Genomic DNA, 21,469 nt, shown 5'->3' on the forward strand with positions numbered 1-21,469 from the left:
ATTAAGAATGTGCCGAAGGTTCTTCAATGGCTCATGTGTGACAAACATGGAATTTGAACTTAGGTCTATCTAACTCCAAAGTGAAAGTGAAGTCGCTCAGTTGTGTCCGACTCTTTGCGACCTGTGGACTGTAGCCCACCAAGCTCCTCTGTCCGTGGGATTCTCCAGGCAAGAATACTGGAGTGGATTGCCATTTCCTTCTCCAGGATATCTTCCCAACCCAGGGATCGAACCCAGGTCTCCCACATTGCAGGCAGACGCTTTAACTTCTGTGCCACCAAGGAAGCCCAAACCTGACACTAAACTTCCTTCTTATGATTCCAATCAATATGTCTACTCACAGTGTAAACTCAGTGTTATCTCTTTGCCTCAACTTAATCTGCTCTAATTGTTGCAGTTTAGTCGCTAAGTCATGTCCGACTTTTTTGCAACCGTATGTAGCCTGCCAGGCTCCTCTGTCCATGGGATTTCCCAGGCAAGAATACTGCAATGGGTTGCCGTCTCCTTCTCCAGGGGATCTTCCCAACCCAGGGACTGAACCTGTGTCTCCTGCATCAGCAAGTGGATTCTTTACCATCAAGCCACCAGGGAAGCCCACTCTAATTGTGAAAAGCAAAATTTATATGCATCCTCATCCATAAAGCTTTCCCAGACCCACTTCCCCAGCTGACAACCATGTATTTCAAAACATTAAAAGCTTCAACAGCACTGAATCATTTCTTTACTTTACTATGATACTTTATATAATCTACCTCCTGTAATAGTTACTGATATAATTATCGTACTAGATATTTTACTATTTGAGGACAAGATAAAAGGTTTCTTCACTTTTGTGTATCTCTGTTAACCTAACACAATTTAACTCAACATGAATTAAAGGTGGCTGGGACATTAGTCTAGCCAGTAGTATCATTAGATGTTAATGCTTTATTCTGCTCAAGGAAACGTGCCCTTACTTATTAGCTTCTTAGAATCAGCCTATATTTTATTACTATGCTATTCCTCTTTCCCCAAATTAAAATTCCAGGTAAGAAAATGAAAAGCTAAAAATTGAGAGACTAACCCAAATCAAACACTCTGCTATTTTGGTATGAATTAAAAACTGGGTCAAACTCCTGGGCAACCCATGGAAGCAAGTAGAGCAGGGAGTGGTGTACAGACTTGATAATACAGGGCTTCCCTTGTGGCTCAGCTGGTAAAGAATCTGCCTGCACTGTGGAAGACCTGGGCTTGATCCCTAGGTTGGGAAGATCCCCTGCAGAAGAGAAAGGCTACTCACTCCTGTAGCTACTCACTCCTAGAGAATTTCATGGATTGTATAGTCCATGGGGTCACAAAGAGCTGGACATGACTGAGAGACTTGAGGAAGGCATGGCAACCCACTCCAGTATTTTTGCCTGGAGAATCCCTGGGGACAGAGGAGCCTGGCAGACTTGAGTCATGGGGTCGCAAACAGTTGGGCATGACAGCACTATACAGGGAAAATGTATGTTGGGGTAACAAGGAAAAGTCATCAGTGGGGATGGTAGTAAAGAAAACACAAAGCTGCAAATGTCTAGGCATATTCTTGACATTAAAAAAGACATAAAAATTGGGGAGGGAGGTGTTTGAAATTTATAAAAGACTTAAGAGGCATAATGCTGCTGCTGCTAAGTCACTTCAGTTGTGTCCGACTCTGTGCAACCCCATAGACGGCAGCCCACCAGGCTCCCCCGTCCCTGGGGTTCTCCAGGCAAGAACACTGGAGTGGGTTGCCATTTCCTTCTCCAATGCATGAAAGTGAAAAGTGAAAGTGAAGTTGCTCAGTTGTGTCCGACTTTTAGCAACCCCATGGACTGCAGCCTACCCGGCTCCTCCGTCCACGGGATTTTCCAGGCAAGAGTACTGGAGTGGGGTGCCATTGCCTTCTCCGAAGAGGCATAATAATAACCAAATGCAATATGTAGATCATGTAAAAGCCTTTGTTCAAACAAATTATTATAAAATGACATCTTAGGACAATTGATAAGTTTCAAATAGGAATAAGTATTAGATGATAATAAGGAATTATTGTTAATTTTGCTTGTTTGATATAGTCATGTGATTAGATAAAAAAGTATACCTCCCTAAGTTTTTAGAAATATATATTCTTAAGTACTTAGGGATGAAATGTTACAGGGCCTCAAATTAACCACAAAATATTTCAACAAAAAAAGAAAAATGTTAATGATGGTTAAATACACGTGATAAATATATGGAACTCCATTACATTATTTTCTTTATTTTTCTTTACCAAAAATAATGCAATAAACTGTTACAGGAAAAAGTCTAGCCATAGTCCCAATTCTTGTTCAAAAACTCTGGATGACCTGATAGAATAAAGAAAAGGTTTAAAGAGTACCAGCATTTTTTGGGATTTGCTTCATTCTATTCCCCAGTTCATTATTAGTCTCACTATTTAACATTTACCTCACTCTACATTATCACCCTGGTGGCTCAGATGGTAAGAATCTTCCTGCAATGCAGGAGATCTGGGTTCTATCCCTAGGTCAGGAAGATCCCCTGAAGTAGGACATGGCAACCCACTCCAGTATTCTTGCCTGTAGAATTCCATGGACAGAAGAGCCTGGCAGGCTGCAGTTCATGGGGTCACAAAGAGTTGGACTGAATGACTAACACTTTTACTTTCACTTTAGTCTACATTGTTAGGTGTTAAGTCCTTTGCTGTATTAGATGGTAAACTTCTTAGGGTAGTTACATGCATTATTCATTGACTTTTGGCACAGAGAAGAATGTCATATATCAAAAAGGAAACTGGTGGAATGGAACTGCTTTTGAATTTAGTTTGCATTTCACAACCATGAAGAAGACAGAGAATTTCTAAACAATAATTTTTCTCTACACAAAACTAGTAATTTAGAGGGCATAATATAGGTATGTCTGCACACAACTGTAAATTCCTTAAGTTTCTTAAAGGAGAAGCATAAAGCATATATGTTATCTACTAACTATGCCAGAGTTACTCAAAAGTGCAGTCTGGAGATTCCTGGGAGTCAGAAGCTCTTTCAGGGAATATATGAGACAAGAACCATGTTCATAGTAATAGTAAGATTAATATAATTCACTTTCAAACTCTCATGATTGAATATTGGAAATTTTTAGGTGATATGTGATGTAATTCTGAAGTCTAGTTCCGTGTGTTTATGTATTCTTTTTAAAAAAATTTTTTATTTTAAATTGGAGGATAATTTCTCCACAATGTTGTGCTGATTTCTGCCATATAACAACATGAATCAGCCATCTACATACATATATCCCTTTCCTCCTGAGCTTCCCCCCGAAACCCCTATCCCACCCTTCCCAGGTTGTCACAGAGCACCAAGCTGAGCTCCCTGAGCTATATCACAACTTCCTACCAACTATCTATTTCACAGATGGTAATGTATATATTTCAATGTTACTCTCAATTCATCCCACCCTCTCCTTTCCCCACTGTGTCAATCCGTTCTCGACATCTGTGTCTCTATTATTGCCCTGCAAATAGGTTCATCAGTACCATTTTTCTAGATGAGTTTTAAATCTTTTTAGTTTTAATTTCTAATATGGTACTCACTGATAGCTATATCTGCATAAACAAGAGCTATTTAGGGGTCCTCAATTATTTTTAAGAATGTAAAGGGGGTCCTATGACCAAAATGTTTGAGAACTAAACATTAAACAAACACAATCTTATTTTCCAATCACTCCTTTCTCACTGTCAACTTCAAAGATTTGTGTGTTAATGGGCACCACTTTATCTTGTCTTTTTATAATTTTTATGTGTCTGCTGCTCTTGCCATCTCAGAATTTGAAGGATCCAAGTAGAAGGAAAAGCATATCAAAGAGCCTTGCTTTATGAGTTTACTCGAAAAATGCTCTGGGGCAAAAGTATAAACTAAACAAAGCTTCAAACTCTCAAGTTATGAGATTTCTGCTTTTTCTCTAAAACATGTACAGAATAATTTAGGGAAAGTAAAGAGTGAGAGATAGGTCAAAAGTGACTAGGCCTGATTAAGTGACATTTTTCTGAAGATACTTTCCCCGTGTAATTAAGAATTCTTTAGAAAACAGAGCTACTTTTAATGACCTATTTAGAATGGGAAGCAAATAAGAAACAAATACGGAAACTGAATATCTATGATGGAAATAACCCAGCACTTCAGGCTCTGCTTTTTAGCCTAAAAAATAAAGTAACACACTTTATCACAAATAATTTAATTTTTTCCCTATTTTGATCTTTATTTTCTTAATTCTATCTCTGGAAGGCTTTCAAACTAAAATATTTTTTGAGGAAAATACATAATTTTCAATACAGCTAATATAAAATTACTTCTATAAAGGGTCTCTCTCATCATGAGGGGAATCATCTTCCCTCATCCCTATCCTCAAATCCCTTAGGAAATGAAGATAAACTATTTGGGTGATCTGAACATTCGAGTTTTTCCCTATATCCTGAAGAATTTTGACTTGTTAGAACTAACTGTGAAAAGTCACAACGCCTTTAAGCAAAGCTTAATAATTTCCATAAATCATTACCTTAGATAACAGCTTGTCAAATAAGCTATCCATTATCGCTACAAGCTTAGCTGATATTTCAGCTATGTGGTCATGGTAGTCCTATAATGAGAAATAACATTGTACATTAAAGACCTGGGATACATCTAAAATACTTAACAATTAAGGAGTTAAATTTATGAAACTCCAGGAGAAAATACATGAAAAGATACCTTAGTGATATGATCAAAATGCCTAAGCATACTGTATTGCTTAGGTTGCAGTCGAGCTTCAAAATGAGCCCGGATCACAGGAATGTAGTGCACAATTAACTGCAAACAGCGTGAAGAAAGAGCTGAAGATCCAGGAGATGGACATATCATGGAGGAAAAAAAGGTATTAGCTGACTTCAATTACCTATCAAATTATGTAAAAAATCAATTTTCTACAGACGACCCAAGTTTATTACATAAATGGAGAACACAGTGACAGAAAGCAACATATTTCATTTTGTTTAAGACAATCATTTGGTACTGAATGATGTAATGAATTATGCTAATTTTCCCAATGGACTCAAGCTGTGGGTAGAATGGCATGAGGAAGCTAAGGGGACAACTGATTCTCGTGACATTGATACCTTTCACCCCATACACACTTATGTACTTAATACATATTATATTTTAACATTTTTTTTAACAGTAGTGTAACTTGTAGTAACTTACATTTATTAGACTAAAAATTCCTTGTAACATTTCTCCAGAAGTTATTTTTCAATTATGGCAATACATAAAAAAAGTAAAGTAGAACTGCTACTTTTAGAGCCTTTGGTTAGAGGCACAAAAACACCACGTATAATAAAAACCTAACTATAGTGACGTCACTGAAATGCCTCAGCATGTGAATTAAATGCAAGAATCCATACCCAAATTTTTTGTAGTTATTGTTTTTAGTCCAACAACTTGCAGTGCACCAGCTCCAAGAACTAACTGGCAACTTCTTGAATTGAAGTACTAACAAAGGAAGGAAGAGAAAAAAACCAACAATTTATTAAAAACTATACTTTATATGCTGGCAATGTGTTAATTCTAATAATACATTCCTCTTTCCTCTTATGCAAGGACCAAATGAATTTTTCTAGTAGGAGCAATTAGGATTTGTTTATGTAATGACAGAAAAAAAAAAGGGGGTGTTTCCCAATAATAGTATTTACAGTCTGGTATGAAAAAAGTTGAGAAATTCTAAAAAATCAGTTGTTCAAAAATTAATCTTGAATTTGCAATCATTAAACTCGTTGTTTTAGTCTTTGTAATTGGATAGTCCTATTTTCAAAAGGGTAACAAAATCTTTCTGGACTAAAATATGACAACTTTGGGATAGAATTAATTGATAGATTAGGTATTTGAAAAAATAAAGCCTTTTCTCTATCTAGCAGTTTAAAATATCTGTTAATATGAAATGGCTGAATAAAACTATCACCACAGTTTCACTTCACATCAATGGTTCTGAAAGAATGATTTAAAGAAAAATCTCTAACCTTAGTGAGATGAATTTTGTAAAGTTCAGTGAATTCCTTCCATGCACATTTGAAACCAGTCCAGGTTTTTTGACCTAAGTGGCCTCAGTCATGTTCAGCACCTAACGAACAAATCATCTCCTGTCTCCAAGGTCATTAACAACTCTATAGATGTAATGAGGAATCACTAAATGTTGAGTGAGAAGGAAGCAGGTGGCCTTCAAATAATATGTTGTGAATCAACCACAGCCAAATGTCACAAAATTAATGTCTTAAAGATACCATGACCTTGAAATGTCTTAAGAGTTGGAAGATTACTCACACCCTAATGTATTACTTCTTCCAACTATTTTTCCATAAAAGTGAAATCATACATACCTTCAATAAGTCTGATAGACGAGTGAGCATGTCAGTAGTAACAGATGGGATATTATCCACACACTGGCAATATTCAAGGATAATTCTTATCAACAGCAATACAGTTCTACCCCCCCAAAAAAAAGAGAGAGAGAGATGAACCAGTAGGCACTCAAAACAAGAAAAATCGAACTGATTTCACATACAAAAATCAATACTGATCTTGGCAACTGTTCAATGATGTGTTTTACCTATAAGTAGAGCAAGTAGGGACTAGAGTAAGGTAACAGAAAACCTCTAGGGTGTAAAATTAAGAAGGCACTCAGTTTCAAGGCTGTGCAACTGCAGGGCATGCACTTTCATGACACTGAGAAAGGGTACTTCCTTAAATTTTGTGCTTATGAGCACATCACTCTCTCTGTGACACTTGCAATAAGTAAGTCTTTTCAGTAAGGCAGGTATCCCATTCCTTGGCCAATTTAAAAATCCTTGGCCAACACTGAAAAAAGTTTAAGCAGTGTTTCTGATTATGTAGCAGGTTATCATAGATGTTGAATTGAGAAGGGCCTAGTCCAGATTTTCTTAGTGAGATAAAAGAGAAATTGTGGCTTCTAAGAACAATGTATCTCCTAAGAAGCTTACTGGTAAGTCACAAAAGATTTTCCAAAGATGAGAAAGTTATCAGCTCATTAGCAGGATATGTCACAAGCTGAAAAGAGACACTACTGGGAGGTTAAATAAGGTTGAAATTAAGGGGGAAACACCCATTCATTACAGGACATCTAAATTCAATGAGATTCTGAGAAATGAGTGATCCATGTAAAATAATGTTTTATAAAAGTCTGAAGGAGAGACAGCAGTGCTTCAAGGAGGAGACTATCTAGCCTTTATAACAGCTTAATTGTTAGACCATACATTACTCTCCATGCATAATCCTAGAGTCTGCTTTACTGGGCAGGAGTCCATTGCTATCGTTTGTAATCTTCTTGCTGAATATACAGTACTTCCCCTTTAGCCAGAGAGTTCAGCTTTTTGACAGTAGTCTCTTAGCTTAAAGAGCAAGAAAGACAGATAGCTAGAGGGGACCATTTCCATTAAGTAAGGGAAGAGTAACAAGACACAGTCCTTCCTCAGTATCCACAGGGGACTGGTTCCAGGATACCCCGTGAATATCAAAACCCCATGCATGCTCAAGTCCTTTATATAAAATGGCATAGTAAAGTCTTCCCTCTATATCCATGGGTTCTACATGCTGGTTAGTGGGATACAGAACCTGCGGATACAGAGGACCAATTGCAATGGGTAATTAAGGAAATAAATGACAATTAGATCAAAGGACTAAAATTACAGTGAGGTTGAAAAAAGTTTTATCCTACTAGAAATGGAAAAGAATTCCAGAAAAGAAAGGAATGGAAGCTTTAGCTTACAATGGTTGTACTTTGGAGTTTTGGAGAATATACAAGTTGAGAAAAAGCATAAATTCTATTCACACTAATTGAGTGCTTATTAGGTGCCAAGAAAAATTAAAATGGTAAATGATCCCCATCTTTGAGGAATTCAGATAATAACCAGGGAGATACATACACAAATAAATAACTCTACTACACTGCAGAAAGAGCCATGATAGAGGCACACAGAGTTACAAGGCAAGGATAATTCATTCTTCCTGGAGGGGATGGCTATTTCAGAAAAGACTCATTTAGTGACAAGAAACAAAGAAGAAAAGTGACAAAGAATTATGATATAGATAATGGGAGCTAGATTTTGCTTCTAATTCTGGCTCCATGTGGGTAATTTTATATTAAATACTTAAACTTCTAAGCTCCAATTCTCTTAACCATAGAAAGGGAACAATAATACCTGAAATGTCTATTTTATAGTGTGGTTGGAGAGATCAAATAAGATCACATATATAAAAATACCTAAACTATTGTTATGAAAGTATATGAAGATATTATCTTAAGTATCTATTAATAAAAGGCATATAGTCCTAGACAAACAACACTGGAATTTATATTTTTCTTAGTTAACTTGAATTTGAAATACTGTTATTGGTAAAAGAATAAAAGACCTAATGACAAATGATGGTAATGGAAATAACTACCAACAACTATCAACTTCTTGTTAGGTGAACTAGAACTGTGCAAGATGTTTTACAGGAATTACCTGTTTCACAATAATTCTAAGTACAGTACTATTTCCCACATTTTGTTTTACAAAGAAGGAAACTAAGGCACACAGAGTAACTTGCCCAAAGTCACAAAGTAACAGAGTTGTTGGGATTCAAACCTAAGCAGTTTGACTCCAGAGCTCACAACTTCAATAAGCTGCACACTGCACACCAAGAAAAGTTGCAGGTAAAAAAGACAGGAAGAGCCTGAGACATTTACAGCAGAGAGCCACTGTAGCACCCCTGGATGTACCTCAAAGTTCTTGTGGTATGAGAAAAATCAACCAACCCCTTTTTTGTTTAGCCAGTGTAGTCTCTAATGGATACAGAATACTACAAAATAAAAAGGAATCCATAAAATTTATTTAAAATTCTTTGTAAGATTTACAATTGTTAATCTAAAATTTCTAATTTACATCAAGCGGTAACTAAAAGACCTATATTTTAAATACTTGACTCAACTAATAAAGAAAAATGTGTCACTCACCCAACAACAGCATACTGTTGCCCCTCAACAGTAAGAACTTCAGCTGGTTTTCTTTCTTCTGTAGCTAGAAAGTTAAAGCAAATGAAGAGACATGGGTATAAGATGAAACAAAATACTGTATAAAAAATTTAAACTAGGAAAAAAACTGAAAAAGTTCCTATTTAAGGCCTGGAACGACCTCATTTTTGCAAATAAACCTACTTCTTGGAAAACAATTTAGCACAAAGTAAGTAAAGTATATTGGATTTGGAATCGGAGAAATTTGAATTTGAGTTCCAGTATTACCAATTACTGGATAAATGACTTCGGACCAATTACTTCTTTTGAGTCTCAGTATCTGTATCCATTAAACATAGACAACGATATCTATCTTTAAGTGTAGTTGTCAGTGAAAGAGATAATGCTTACAAACTGGCTATCCTCTAGGTCTGGTACATGGCAGATGACTGATAAGAAGTAAAAGAAGAAGAGTGTTATTAATCTGGAAAGACATAACTAGCATTTCAACTGGTTTTCTTTATTATAATCTTTAGAATACTAGTTAATACGTAAATTCAGTGGAGAGATTATATATTTAGTTTTTATGATCTTTATCCAAAAGTTACTTTATTTTCAGTAATGGTATTTTTTATCATTAAAAAACAGAATTCAGTATGTTGAGGTGAAAAGAACAGTGGACTGGATTACTGTCTTGAATCAGCCTATTAAACAGAGTACCATGGGCAAGTCAGTCATAATGATTCCCTAAGTTTCAAGTCCCTATGTTCTAAGACATTAAATATCTACATCCTCATTTCTTTCAAGTAAAGAAATTCAGTGTGATTTAATTTCTAATCACAGTTCACTCTATATGTCAGATTAAAGTTTCTTGAGGACAGGGGTTGTGTCTTAACCAACACTCAATACTGCAGAGAAGTGACTTAGCACAGTAGTTAAAAAGGGGCCCTAACATCAGTCTGCCTGCAGTTGGATCCCAGCTCTACCACTTTCTAGCCATGTAACCTTAGGTATGTTGCTTGACCTATTTGTGCCTTAGTTTCCATATCTGTTAAATGGGAATACTACAGCTCATGGACCTGTAAATGAGATAACAATGTAAAGTGCTTAGAACAAACAGTCTGGCAGCGGGTAAGCACTAAATTAATATTTACTGCTATCTGTTAAATTTCATCTCCCCAATGCCTTGATAAGTATTTAGTAACTCAATAAATGGATGATAGGTGAATGAATATAACCCAGGATCCTTCACTTTGCATGAACTAGTAAAATATTAATGAATTTCTAATAGCATATACTTCCTTCCTGGTCAGAGAAAAACAAAAGACAGAGCAGGGTTTGTAAGAGAAACTTTCTACTGTCTGTATCCTACAAAGAGGAAGTGAAAATAAATAGTTCACTCTGTGGGAAAAACACATGATAAATTAAGTCACTTTTAGAGTTATGATTTTAATTCAAAATTGGAATGTGTTCAGGATAGTGAACTCCAATCAAACACAGCTTGAAAGAACAGATGGGTAATAAGTCCTATAATTTTAAGTTTGTGATTTAGAATGATCAGAGTGTCTTATTTTTCTTTCAGTCTTTGCCACTTAAACACTTTTGCTTTGCTAATATCATACAATCAATTTAAAAATTGTGACCACCACCCAACACTGTTATCTACTAAAAATGGTCACTAAACAACAGAAATTTACTTGATTTCTTCAATTTCTCTCTCGACTGGATTGGAATTACTCTAATTTTCACCTGTTCCTCACCCCCTCTCGTTACAGTGGGCAGAGGGAGCCCCTCTCTTGAACTGTGGATTCAAGTCCAGGGGTCCTACCCCTACAATCACTCTATGTCACTCTTATTTTAAATCAACTTTCTTCCTCTTTTATTAAGCATAAAAATATAATTCAGTTTCTCTTAAAATTCTTCTCTCAATTCCCTAAGTGAATTTAAAGGTAATAGTCTCTCTAATAGCTCTTGTGTCTCTAGCTGCCATTTCATCATTTACTTTCCCCTCAGGGCCAAACTTGAAAGGCCTGTTTGAAAAGGTAGCCTTACACTCGTCTACCCTTCCTTACCTTCTGAATTACTCAGCAGTGAACTACAATCTGGCTCTATCAGGCCACTGAATTAAAAAGACTGCAAATGATCTCCTGTGTGTCAAACAAGTGGTTACTATCAGTCTTTCTCTTGCAATACAGTTGCATTTTATGGTACAGTATACAATTTTTAAATATTTCTATGTAAAAATATTAAATTTTCATTAAATGCATAAAAACTGAAAGTGCAACTGCCTCCTCCATTAAAAACATTCAAGAACTTCATAACTACAATGCATCCTGGTATTACACTTTAACTCACATACAAAAATATTTCTAGCCATTGTGTATCTTTCACAAGAAACCTGATTGATATTTAATACCAATGACAATTTTCTTCTTGAAACTCTAATTTTTTAACTTCTGTCTTCTAGATTGTCCTGCCTCCCTGCCCTTCCTCTGTAGTCTCCTGCATAATTTTCTTTTTCTATGGTTCTTTACATTTTGTTTTTCTCTATCATATCAAGACTACCTTACTTATGATTGCTAATAAATATATTTTTCATTAGACTTAGCCCTTTTAAAGTAAAATTATACCTTTATCTGTCTCAATATCTGACACATAGTAGACACTTACCAGTGTCTAAACAATTCTCTAAACAATATAGAACAGTGGTTAAGAACACAGCTATAAAATTACATAAAGTTGGTTTCAAATCACAGATCTTCATTTATACCAAATTCCTTAACCCCCGGCAGTCTCATGCCTCTTCAATATTAAACAAGGTAACAACATTATCTTTATCATAGGTTGTTGGGAGAGTAAATGCATGTAAAGCACTTGGTCCAATGTTTGGAATATGGTTAATATTCAATAAATATTTAAAATTATTATAAATTGCCACATACTTTTCAAATCAACTACTTACTAACTAAGCTGGGAATATGAGTTCTAAGGTTTCCAAGAGGCACTATCAATTAAAAAAATATTAAGCACTCTTACAAAATGAACAAACAATATAAAATTGAAACAGAATGTGTGAAAGAGTACACATACCCCCTGATTTTTTTTCAGGTAAAGCAATCTTTCCATGTGATATAGAATCAACAAGATCCTGAAATTCTGCAGGAACATCAGCTTGCTTCCAGCGTTCATTGTCTAAGAGAAGGCTATTCAAAAGTAAAAATAAAGATAAACTTTAATAATATTTCAACCCTATCTCCTAGGGTGAAAAGAAAAGGAAAAGTCAAGTGAGTACTTAAGACTTACATATTTAAGACTACGTGTATCTTAGTTAAATTCAAGTAAAGCCCATGCAGTACAAGGCATTTGACTTTCTAAACAGTAACGGTCATTAGCTGTTGCTAGTACGTGAGACTTTTAAAAAGTGCTGAACATTGAACTGATTGAAAGAGACACGTGTACCCCAATGTTCATCGCAGCACTGTTTACAATAGCCAGGACATGGAAGCAACCTAGATGTCCATCAGCAGATGAATGGATAAGAAAGCTGTGGTACATATACACAATGGAGTATTACTCAGCCATTAAAAAGAATACATTTGGATCAGTTCTAATGAGATGGATGAAACTGGAGCCTATTATACTGAGTGAAGTAAGCCAGAAAAAACACCAAATACAGTATACTAATGCATATATATGGAATTTAGAAAGATGGTAACGACAACCCTGTATGCGAGACAGCAAAAGAGACACAGATGTATAGAACAGTCTTTTGGACTCTGTGGGAGAGGGGCGGGGGGATGATTTGGGAGAATGGCATGGAAACGTGTATAATATCATATAAGAAACGAATCGCCAGTCCAGGCTCAATGCAGGATACAGGAAGCTTGGGGCTGGTGCACTGGGATGACCCAGAGGGATGGTATGGGGAGAGAGGTGGGAGTGGGGTTCAGGATGGGGAACACGTGTACACCCGTGGTGGATTCATGTTGATGTATGGCAAAACCAATACAATATTGTAAAATAAAATAAAAAAAAAGTGCTGAACAGCTTAATAAACTGAGGTCATTCATAAATAGTACAAATAATTTCAGGAAATATTTTCCTTTTTATATCTCTTAGCCTAGTCAAGAAGAATGGTAAAACATAATTAACTTCACTTTGAGTGGGAAAGCAAAAGTCAGTCTATCAGGATAAGTACTTTCATGGAAATAAACATCCTAACTCCATTTTCAAAAGCCAAGAAAGGGTGATTTTAATTACACAATGTCTATAATTAAAAAGAAAAACAACTGTCAGGGCTTTTAATTGGCCAATCAATGAAGTTTCCTCTTTTAAATATAACTGTATTTTATAAAGAAAAGGAGGAAAAAAATGAACAGAATGGACATGGTAATAATACCTGAGTTTGGTTTTTCTCTCTTCATGAAACCTATTTACAAATTTATTTGCTTGGCTCTGAAGTGCTCCAAGTAATGACATGCTTTTTCTTCCACATATCTGTTCAGTTTCTAAAATGAATGTTTCCATTAATCTGGAAAGTGATATGAATTCTGTAGAATTTAGCTTCTCAAGAAAACCATCCTAAATTTTAAAGATAACATAATATTCATGAGTTAGTATAATACAAAATATGGAATAGCTATAAAACTAACTTAAACAACATTAATTATTTTATAATACTTATACTAATTCCTAAAAATTATTTTAAGATAATTTATAATGAAATTTCCCAATACATTAGTCCCAGAAATCAAGCATTGAAAGTTTAAGATGTCTAAATTTTATTCTGATCCCTTTAAGATAAAGTAACTCAAATAAATTCAGGTCATACTACACAATTTTCATAATACTGGAGAACAACTAATTTTCTTAATAAATTATTTGGTTAGTAATACACATATATATGTATAAAAACTGCATATTAATTTCAAATATTTATTAAGTCTTTTAATCATTTATTTGAAATTCAAGCTCAAGGTTTACTATTTCTTTTATTTGGATTATTTTGCATTTCAGCACCTCCCTAACAGATCACACCAGTACCTTATTAAGTGTTAAAAATATGCATTATGCAGAATATAGGGATACAAGCAAGGATATATTCTAGATTTTCAAAGTAATTTTACTATGTAAAAAATATCTAAACTTTAACAAATAACCTTTGCTCTTGACATGAGAAATTTGACGGCTCGATCATGGCATATATCTGAGGCACTATATAATAACTCCTGGATATTATTTGCCAGCTTTCCTAGCTCTAAGTCACTTAATTTCACATCTTCATTGACCCTGAAAATGACAAAAAAGATTAAGTCAAGAAAAGTTATGAACACACTGATCTCCACAGATGACATACCAATAAAAAACAAAAAGCTATAAAATTTACATTTAAGGGAAAAATCTGTTTTGATGTATCATACAGTTTTAATTTTGTGGCAGGGCATCATATAAGCAAGTTCAGATAGTACAAATAAATTTTTCCCTAATCTTGAATAATCTCTCTCTGCTATAGTATTTTTAATACTTAATTCAGACTCTGACTGGAAATTCTGAAAAAACTATAGCAAAAAACAAACAAAACAAAATATTAGTTTCAAGGTCATAGCTATGGCAGGTTGTGCACAGGTTGCCCAGGATGACATAGTGGAAGGAAGAGGAAAGAAATGGAAGGAAGGAACAAACAGGCCCGCTTTTTGCTTATAATTATGAATGACTATTAACAGTTAGATCAACTGAACTAATATTTCTTAAGCATTGATTGTATTTAAGTACTAGACACTGGAGGGAGTATGTTTTCTTAAGGAACTTACAATTAAATAGGAGTATTTATAATATGTAATGCATTTACTCCAATTTTGAGGAAGAAATGTAAAGACTTTTTGTCTTTTTATGCATTGCCCCCCACCCAAGACAGTATATAAAGACCACTGATTTTGTGCCAGAAATGCAGCTTAGTGTTAAAGTGAAGTGCCTTAGCATAATTTTTCTACATGGTGGCTTAGTAGTAAAGAATCTGTCTGTCAATGCAGGAGACGTGGGTTTGTTCCCTGGATTGGGAAGATCCCCTGGAGAAGGAAATGTCAACCCACTCCAGTATTCTCACCTGGGAAATACCATGGACAGAGAAACCTGACAGGCTACTGTCCATGGGGTTGTAAAAGAGCCAGACACTACTTGGTGACCAAAGAACAACAACTTTCAAAGACATTTCAAAGAGGATGTGATGTCTATTAATTTGAGGCAAACCACTGGGTTAAGGTATTGAAGAAAGTTATTACCTGCTATCCTTTAAAGTTATGTCATTAAGTTTATTTACTAGTGTTTAAAATAATAGAGGGATTAATATTTTTAAAACACTTTCAGATACAGTATCTTAACTTGGTTCTCACACTCTGAGGCAGACAGATAAACTCCTACTTAACAGATGAGGATACTGAATCTTGAAAGTTTAGGTGATCTACCCAAGGTCACAAGGTTAAAAGCATGAGACTAGAACCCAGAATTAGTCTAATTCTATTTCTAACCTGCTAAGCTTCCTCTATTCCAACATTTACTTCTATAAACAGCCAAAGTGCTATTTCAGTACCACTTCCCATAAAGCTGGGAAGTTTGTGCTTCATAAATTATTTGATTATTTGTAATTTTGCTTTTAAAAAAGATTTTTAAAATTTTAAGTCTAATTGGATCTCTTTACTGTTGACAGGAAAAACAAAAAGCTGCTCACAGACACGAACCAGTGTCTGGTTACATATACAAAACAGTTGAAAGCGGGATCTCAAAGAGGTATTTGCACACTCATGTTCACAGTAGCACTATTTAGAAGAGCAAGCAATGGAAGCAATCCAAGAGTCCACTGACAGATAAATGGGTAAAATGTGGTATATACCTACAATGGAATAGCATTCAGTTTCAAAAAAAGAAGGAAATTCTGACATGTTACAATATAGATGAAACTTAAAGACATCTCTGTGCTTAGTCACTCAGTCCTGTCTGACTCTTGGGAACCATGGACTATAGCCCACCAGGCTCCTCTGTCCCTGGATTCTCCAGGCACGAATACTAGAGTGGACTGCCATTTCCTCCTCCAGGGGATAGTTCCTACCCAGGGATTGAACCCGAGTCTCCTGCATTATCAGGCGGGATCTTTACCACTAGCGCCACCTGGGACACCCCTAAAGACATTAGGCTAAACAAAATAAGACCGTCTCAAAAGGACAAACAGTGTATGATTCCACTTATATGAAGTACTTAGAGTCACTGAACTCATAGAGATACAAAGTAAAAGGGTAGTTGCCAGGGGACTGGTAGGGGAGGATATGGGGAGTTACTGTTTAATGTGCACAGGGTCTCAGATTTGCAAGAAGAAAAAGATCTCGAGAGTGGTTGTACAACTATGTGAATATATTTACCACTGCTGAACTGTGCACTTAGAAATGGCTAGGATGATAAACTGCATGTGTTTTTTTAACCACAATTTAAAACTAAAAAGTTTTTAAAATCTACAATAGTTTCTAATCCCATCCATTATTTTTTCTTTCCCATTTCCTGCCTGGGAAATTATTTCCTCTTTTGTGCCCATATTTACATTGCAATAAACTTACAAAGTTGTAGGTTATTTTGATAATGTAAGAAAACAAGGAAAATCTATCACTAAAAAAGATACAAAAATCAGACATCATTTCTGCATGTCCTGTATCTGTGACACAATTACATACTGAGAAAACACTTGACACAGGGAAGAACTAGTTAGGGTTAAATGTATAAATATATTCAATCAATCCATTGCCCCTTTGGCAATGGAAAATGGGTAGTTTCCAGACATTTATATACCTATGAAACATAGAAGAAACAATTTATATATGCTCTGTAATCATGCTATGGGAGCACGTCATTGTGGAAAGCCAGAGAAGCTCTAAAGTGCATAGTGAGCCACAATGGAGGTGGGAGGGGTGGGTTAAAATCTGAGACTGCATTTTATTTAAAGGAATCCCAAATAGTATGGGCACATTTTCCAGCTATCTTTTAATATCTCTTCTCTCTTCTGCCACAGTAACAGTTTTAGCTATCAAATAGCCAACAAGCTATACACTATTTCTCAAGCCTCTCTTACAGCAATATATAGACATGTGAAAATATTCTAGCCACTAGAATGTGGGATTGCAAATTCTGAATTGTGCTCTTAAATAGAAAGGAAAAATATGAAAAGTTTATGTGACAGTAACAAGAGAGCTAACAAAGCTAAAATATATACAGATTTGTAACATCTAAGGCATCTTGGGAGAACAATAAAAGGTAGGAGAAATTATCAGATATAAAGGCTAATTAAAAAGATATAACTAATATAATCTTACTTAATGGTACTGGTGCTAAGACAGACAACTGAACAAAAGAGAGTCTAGAAACAGACTCATTTATATATGAATACTTAATTTAAGGCAAGAGTGGTACTATATAGCAATGGGTAAGACAGTCTTTTCAATAAATGGTGTGAGGTCAAAAAGATATCTACATGGGAAAAAAGAAAATAACCTCACACAACACACAAAAATCAATTTCAGATACGTTGTGGATCTAAATGTGCAAGGGACATCAACAAATCTTCCAGAAAAAAGCAAGAGACTATCATCAAAGTCTTGGGGTAGTGAAAGATTTTCTTCAATAGGACACACAAAAAAACATAAACCATTAAAGGAAAGAATGAATCATAAGATTATATTAAAGTTAAGAACTCTTGTTCACAAAAGACCCCAATAAGTGAAAAGCCAGCCCACAGAGTGGGAGAAGGCATTTGCATCATGGACCAACTGACAAAGGGCTGTGTTGAGGCTACATAAAGAACTCCCATAATCAGTAAGAAATAAAAGGCAAACCAAGAGAGAAGTGGGCAAAGGATTTATAAGTACTCCACAAGAGGATATTCAAACAGCCAGTAAATATATGAAAAGTGTCCTCTTACCAATCATCAGGGAAATAGAAATTTAAACTATTACACCTGTGACCTACCAAAATGTTTTACTAACATGTGAAAGACTGACAACACTAAGATGAATGAAGATGTGGAGAGACAGGAATGCTTCTACACAGCTGATAGGACTATAAAGGCATACAATCACTTTGGGAAATTATTTGGCTTTAGTTAAATTGACTATTCACATACTTATTTTTAGGTATATATTCAACAGAAATACTTATAACATGTACACCAAAGACATCTACAAGAATAGTCACAACAAACTGAAAATAATCCAAACTTCATGAACAGCAGAATGATACACACACTGTTGTGCAGTCAGAAAGTAGAACATCTATATACAAATAAACTTAGAAAAAGCAACTTAGAAAAATATCACAAATATAATGGGAAATGAAAGAAATTAGAGACTAAAGACCATAATTCAATGGTTCCATTTATATAAAAATTTAAAACCTGGAAAAATCAATGGTTTTAATGGTTTCCTTTGGGAAAAAGTGAAAGCACAGTGGCAATACGGTGCTTCAAAAGACCTGGTACATATACACAATGGAGTATTACTCAGCCATTAAAAAGAATACATTTGAATCAGTTCTAATGAGGTGGATGAAACTGGAGCCTATTATACAGAGTGAAGTAAGCCAGAAGGAAAAACATAAATACAGTATACTAACACATATATATGGAATTTAGAAAGATGGTAACAATAACCCTGTGTACGAGACAGCAAAAGAGACACTGATGTATAGAACAGTCTTATGGACTCTGTGGGAGAGGGAGAGGGTGGGAAGATTTGGGAGAATGGCATTGAAACATGTAAAATATCATGTAAGAAACGAGTTGCCAGTCCAGGTTCGATGCACGATACTGGATGCTTGGGGCTAGTGCACTGGGACGACCCAGAGGGATGGTATGGGGAGGGAGGAGGGAGGAGGGTTCAGGATGGGGAACACATGTATACCTGTGGCGGATTCATTTTGATATTTGGCAAAACTAATACAATTATGTAAAGTTTAAAAATAAAATAAAATTAGGAAAAAAAAAAAAAAAAGACCTGGTAATGTTCTGTCTCTTCACTTGAGTGGTAATTCTATTAATATATTGCTTAAACTATGTATGTTTTAACATCTCTTTTAACAGCAGTTTTAGACTGAACCCTAATCAATATATGTGAAAATATAAGCCTAAACAGAGAAAAAAATATTTTTATTTATAGGTAGTTCAGGGTTTGCTTGATTGATAGTGGGGAGGGGAGGTGTTATAGTTGACTCTACACTATAACTGCAACCTAATAAGATCCTAGGCCATAATCTGACTTTTATCAAAATGAACAAAAATACTGAGTTGCTATTACTCTTAATAATTACAAAATATAAATGATGTTCTCGGACCAGAAAGATTTTATTGGCTTTATTTTGCTTTTGTTCTTTCTATTCAAAACACTTAATGGAGTGTATGGATTAGATGGTAATAATTGATCAGTGTTCTCTTGATTTTCACTAGTATACTGCAGTTATTAGAAAGTGTTATTGTATTTAGGAAATATATGCTAAAGTATTTGGGACATCAAGTCTGAAATCTACTGTCAAATGACTGAGCAAAAATTTTAACATGAGAGACAAAGAAAGGAGAGACAGAAAGAAAGCGAGAAAGGGAAAAAGAGGGCAATGTGATATAGACTTAACTGGGGAAGCAAGGTGAAGGGTAGAGGTTTTTTTTAATAATTCTGGCAACTTTTCTGTAAATCTGAAATTATTTCAAAATAAGTTTTAAAAAGTAATATTTAAAAAGACAGTGTGACCCACTTGGAAACTCATGCCTTTGAACAACTGAAAATTGTAAACCAAATACATCTTTACTATATACAAAAGTGATACAGTAAAAGAAAGAAACATAACCAAGGAAATACTGACCTGAGTTCCAGGACAGGTTCTGCCACTAATGACTTTAAATAAGCCATCTAAACTCTCCAAATTAAAGGTATTTAATTAAATGGTTTCTTCTCGGACTTAAAATTCTATAATTCTCAATTATTTCCAAAACTCACCTCCTTACCATCCATAAATTTTCAAAAATATATGTTTCATAAAATTTATTTATTTTTGTTAAATTCCAAAAGCCCGAACTATATATGGTTTTTCAATAAACTGAATAATCAGTCTTATTTAAACCATTAATAAGATGACTCAAGGTCTTGTTAATCTGGCAACAGTCACCATACTCACATAATATCCACAGCTCCTGGAGTAACAGATGATGATATCTGCTCTTTGCTGGATGAAGAATCAGTAGTACATTCTGGTTCGGATACAGAATCACTGCTGCAGGGCTCACTATTTGGAGATGCATTTCTCTGAGAGGTAGTATCTATGGCTATAGGTGTTAATTCACTCTCACTGAATGCATCACTTATAAACATGCCTTCATGGATTAAATAAGCCACTTCTGTGTCTAGTGAATTATCTTTTGCAGCATTTTTCTGTTGTGAAATCTCTTCCAATTCTCTAGTCCTTTGGTTTTTGTCAAGAACTGAGAGAACAACACTATGAATGATATTTAAGGTTGCCTAGAAGAAAACAGGATACATTTTTATTGATATAAAATATTTTATACCAAGGTTTCAAAAGTGAAGTGATTGTGCATGTTTGAGCATTTTACAAATGAGTCAAGGTCATGTATATATCAGAATTTCTATCTCCGGTTACACAATAAAGGTGACTGGTAAAAAAAGAACTACTGAAGAGATGGGTTCCCTTTAAAGTTTAGACATAGGGCTATACTTACAAATTAATTTTGTAAATGGTGATCTCCCTAAAATACAGTGCATATTTCTCTCACTTCTTAAATAGGTTACATTGAACATAACTTGCCTATCAGAGGATCATATTCATTGATGTGTTTACTTAAAAAGAAAACACAATCTGTATTCCTTACCATATCTACTTTTATATCCATTTCTCCTCATCTCACATCTTTTCTCACACATTCAGTGTTCTTGAGACATTTTGGTTCTCTTCCTATTCTTTAAAATTTCACTGTTTCCATCTCAGTACCTTTGTTGTTTCCTCTGCTGGGAATGCTCTTCACCTTGATGTTTACATACACGTTTTCTTTTCATCACTAAGGTTCTTGCACAAATGTCACTTCCTCAAAGAAGCCTCCTCTAACTCCTATCAGCAATCCTATCCCATTAATCAATTTTTAAAAAATATCAGTTATCGCTTTTAATTTTTCAGTTCTAGGTCTCTTTCCACTACAGTGTTAGCTCCATGAGATACTGTATCTTACTGCCTAGAACAATAAGTACCATGCACGGAGGAGGTATTTAATAAATACTGAAAAGCAGAAGAATCAAGTGTAAATTTACGTAAATCAATGTCTTCATGGACTACTAAGAAATAAGGAGCTATATTCCTACTTTAACATTCAAAGTTGAACTCTAATAACTTGCTGTTCCTTTCT

The 21,469-nt window shown here is 35.0% G+C and overlaps 1 protein-coding gene across 9 annotated transcripts in view; it reads right to left on the reverse strand.

The window, feature by feature from the left end:
- VPS54 (VPS54 subunit of GARP complex) overlaps positions 1–21,469 on the reverse strand; it is a 156,505-nt gene that overhangs the window by 14,862 nt on the left and 120,174 nt on the right. For 8 of the 9 annotated variants that reach the window (XM_059891566.1, XM_059891565.1, XM_005212812.5 and 5 more), the window contains 9 exons: positions 20,233–20,573; positions 14,196–14,325; positions 13,436–13,617; positions 12,127–12,239; positions 9,040–9,103; positions 6,404–6,509; positions 5,435–5,522; positions 4,746–4,867; positions 4,555–4,635 (listed from right to left, as the gene is read on the reverse strand). In XM_059891566.1, coding sequence (XP_059747549.1) covers positions 4,555–4,635; positions 4,746–4,867; positions 5,435–5,522; positions 6,404–6,509; positions 9,040–9,103; positions 12,127–12,239; positions 13,436–13,617; positions 14,196–14,325; positions 20,233–20,573 — 1,227 coding nt within the window. Of the gene's footprint in view, positions 1–4,554; positions 4,636–4,745; positions 4,868–5,434; positions 5,523–6,046; positions 6,148–6,403; positions 6,510–9,039; positions 9,104–12,126; positions 12,240–13,435; positions 13,618–14,195; positions 14,326–20,232; positions 20,574–21,469 lie in introns of those variants that run through there. The other variant, XR_809755.4, reaches the window with a different exon arrangement.

The sequence above is a fragment of the Bos taurus genome, chromosome 11 (assembly GCF_002263795.3).
Source record: "Bos taurus isolate L1 Dominette 01449 registration number 42190680 breed Hereford chromosome 11, ARS-UCD2.0, whole genome shotgun sequence".
Lineage (NCBI taxonomy): Eukaryota > Metazoa > Chordata > Mammalia > Artiodactyla > Bovidae > Bos > Bos taurus.